The sequence below is a fragment of the Saccoglossus kowalevskii genome, chromosome 10, assembly GCF_978046115.1.
Source record: "Saccoglossus kowalevskii chromosome 10, keSacKowa6.1, whole genome shotgun sequence".
Classification (NCBI taxonomy): Eukaryota; Metazoa; Hemichordata; class Enteropneusta; family Harrimaniidae; genus Saccoglossus; species Saccoglossus kowalevskii.
Window position 1 is genome coordinate 20,364,889 of NC_140650.1, and position 3,999 is coordinate 20,368,887.

General features: G+C 36.1%; 1 protein-coding gene across 1 annotated transcript; it reads left to right on the forward strand.

The window, feature by feature from the left end:
• The first annotated feature begins 1,284 nt into the window (after positions 1-1,284).
• On the forward strand, positions 1,285-3,455 carry LOC100374636 (gamma-glutamylcyclotransferase-like). The gene is made up of 3 exons (XM_002737875.4): positions 1,285-1,419; positions 2,489-2,637; positions 3,176-3,455. The coding sequence occupies exons 1-3, from the start codon at positions 1,315-1,317 to the stop codon at positions 3,447-3,449; spliced, it is 528 nt and encodes a 175-aa protein (XP_002737921.2). The 5' UTR covers positions 1,285-1,314; the 3' UTR covers positions 3,450-3,455.
• Positions 3,456-3,999: the final 544 nt, after the last annotated feature.

The following is a 3,999-nucleotide window of genomic DNA, read 5'->3' on the forward strand; positions in this document are numbered from 1 at the left end:
TCTAATTAGTTCCAGAGCACCTCTGCGATGAATTCAATTTAAATCTGATTTTTGTTTAATACATTATCAGAAATGGGCTAATCATAGATACTAGTAATCAATATGCATTAAACTAATCATGTCTGTGGATTACCTCAATGAACCAAATGAATTATTATACAAATTGAGAAATTATTATGTATAGATTTAGGTCTGTATATTGTTCCAGGGTGCACATGTACAATGTTTCATTATAATGTGATGATTAATCATAACTAAATTAGTTGAAAGCTGAAAAGTAAATTATTATAGATTTATATTATTATAGATATTATATAATTATTATAGATGTATATAAACCTAAAACTAACTTGATCATCACATTGTGTTAGAGTATATATGTACCAAGATTCATTAAATTAAGATAAGTACTGTCACAGACCATCTATGTACGAAGTTTCATTGAAATGTGATTATAACCAAAAATTATGATTTATTATGCAAATTAAGTAATTAATATGATCTGATTTTAACCCAAAACTAATCAGGTCTGTGTATTGTCCTAGAACATCTATGTATCAAGATTCATTGAAAAGTAATGAAGTAATAGTACTTGAAATATCAAAAGCTAAAAATTGATTAATTAAGCAAATTATGTAATTAATATTTCTCATATTTGCCTGTGCATCGTCCTATGTATCTATGTAAGTTTCATTGAAATGTGATGATTAGTACCTGAGATATCAGTGGAAAAGCCGAAAATTGACTAATCAAAACCTAATCAAATCTGCGTATTAGCCCAGAGCACCTATTCACCAAGTTTCATTAAAAACCAACATAAGGTTCTTGAGATATCAGATCACACATACAGACAGGGTAAGTGCAAAGACTCCCATTGTGTGCTTTGCACACGGGAGTCAAAAATAAATAAAATGTAATAAAATAAATATTAAAATAAATGAGAAATTTTTTTTGTCAGTAAATGTTTTACATCACACTCTTACAGAGCATTCTCGTTCTGACCTACAATCCGACTCTCACCACCCACCTCATTTTCACCACCCATCTCACTCACACCTACTATCTCATTCTCACCACCCAGGCCACTTTAAATATCAAGTAAAATATCAAGTCTTTTCTACCTCCGTTGAAGATAATGAAAAAAAAATATTGGATATGATGAACTCCTAAAAAAAAATTTGCAAGCAAACCTACTGATAAAAAAAAATTCCAAACACATAAAAAAAAAAAAAAAAAAAAAATTGCCTTTCACTGAGCTGACCTCCCCCCTCAAAAATCAAATGGTCCAACCCTGAGACATAACCCCTTGTCAGCATGGCGGAATCGTTCTTGTATTTCGGATTTGCAAGTAATTTGCTCAAAGAACGTATAAGCGTACGCTGTCCGGAGGCAAAGTTTCGCACCATTGCCACTTTAAAGGTGAGTGAGTGTACATAAGCTTTGCCTGGCTTGCTGAAACGTGACATAAATGTACGCGGTACGAGTGTGCCCATTATATAATGTATTCATTGAGATCATGCAACTACATGTTGAGGTTAACCTTATATACAATACGATTAAGTCACAGTCAGTATGTAAGCGGTACTAGTGTGCCCATTATATAATGTATTCATTGAGATCATGCAACTACATGTTGAGGTTAACCTTATATACAATACGATTAAGTCACAGTCAGTATGTACGCGGTACTAGTGTGCCCATTATATAATGTATTCATTGAGATCATGCAACTACATGTTGAGGTTAACCTTATATACAATACGATTAAGTCACAGTCAGTATGTACGCGGTACTAGTGTGCCCATTATATAATGTATTCATTGAGATCATGCAACTACATGTTGAGGTTAACCTTATATACAATACGATTAAGTCACAGTCAGTAAAGAATTACGTGAATTATCGTATGTGAACTGCACTGCATTCTAGATGGGAAGACGACTATGTTTTTCTTTGCAAAAAACTTTGATCAAAATTGCAGGGTTATCTCCCAGCTGTGGGGTTTCCGAACATGCGCAGATTACATCCGATGATTCTCTTTTTACCTCCATGCCTGATCTGAGAACATTTACTCCAATTTCTGGCTACGTTGTGTGATGTGGATAGGCATAGTATACTCCATTATTTATTTGGGGATGCCCGTTGGCCGAGTTTAAGACAAGAGCGTCGATTGAGTCACTTACTTGTTCGACCTTGCCGCGTATTCGGTGTTATATTCGATGCTAAGTTATAAAATTATGTTCCGGAGGGAAGGAACTTGAAGCGTGGTTACGTGATTGTGTGCTCATACAATTCACACAATAACTACATTGTCGTGTACTTGTGGATGAATCGAGTCTGACTATTGGTATTTTCCTGTCTCCATGACCTGTTATTTGAAAAATAAATCCTGACATTTATACCGAATAATGTTACGGCGTTGATATACGAACTGACACTCTTGTGCCCATGCCACCATACACCAATTATTCTTTTATATTTTTTATAGGATTACAAAGTCGTGTTTAGAAATCCATCTACCCCAAACCATGAGGGGATTTGGCATGGCGCCACTGCCACTATAGTGCCCTCTAGTGGTGGTATTGTCTGGGGTGCGGTTTGGGAGATTGGCAATGAATATTTAGACGCATTGAACAGGTATAACTATTAATAGACCACTTTCCCGGAAATAGAAGATACGGTGTAACGCATGCGCGCGCATACCGTGTTGGGGTATAACGTAAACTTGCACGCGTGATATTGTGCTTGCAACAAAATAAGATTCCCTTCTATCGACTATCAGCAAACTTACATGTTTGTATTTTCTGCCATGACAAAGTATGCGTATTTTAGCACCTAATTCTCGCTACTTCCGGGAAAGTGGTCTATGGACGAGGCATTATTTGTATTGGGTGGCTAGACCAGAATAACAAAAATGGGTTCACATTCTGAGATTGACATAGCGGGGAAACACTTTTATAGATACACTCTATAAGAAAAGATTGCATATTTGCTCAGCGTATGGTGACTTGCCCAACAATCCCAAGCTCCAGACCCGAGCAGAAATGATGGTATTCCCCTAATCAATATGTTCGTAAGTTACCTCAACATTTCATACCCCATAATCAGTGCAGCGCCCTCTGTTGGACAGTTGATCAACCCCACGTTTAACTATTGGAGTCAAATGTATTTTCAGGGAAGATTTCGTGGACAAGGGAGTTTTCAGGAACTTTGAAGTAACCGTTATGACGCCAGATAATAAACCACTGAAATGCTGCTGCTTTCAGATGTGTGACCCGCTCCCCGAACCTGGCTTTCCGTCACCCCATTATCTCAGTGTGATCGTTGATGGCGCTATTCAAAGAGGATTGCCCGAAGATTACATCGCCGCGCTCAAAGCAACTCCAGATAATGGCTATCAAGGAAAAGTTAATGTCATGGATGATATTGTGAAAAATAAAACTAAATAATTCTGATTTCACTGTTGTGTTTTGTTTATTATAAGTAATTTCTTTTACTATCACAAGAAAGTTCTGAATTGTGATTTATTACAACTCTCAATGAATTCACTGCCAATTACATTTAATCATGCTGTAATTATCAGTGTAGTTTTCTTATATGCATTGTAAAGTTGAAACTATTTCAATTAAGGCAAATGTAATTATTGTACCTGAAGAAAAAAAAACAAAAAACTGAATGGATTATGAGTTTGCTGTCGTTATTTTGATCAATATATCGGTTTCCTGGTGCAAGTTTTAATATTATAAGATGCAATATGGGCGAAAACATATTTTTCAATAATGTAGTTTGATTCGGCACGTTGATGACTGAACTACATTGTGATTCACCTAAACTAAAAAAGTGCATTTGTGGCGCACTGTATACGTATTCGGTGGATGGAAAATGAAAAACTCCGTGACTCGTACTCCTATGTAGGGTTCTTCCATGTTCTAAAACACTACATGTATGCCCGCATGCGTATTGGAGAATTTCATGATGAACGAATGGTCAGCTATGTGA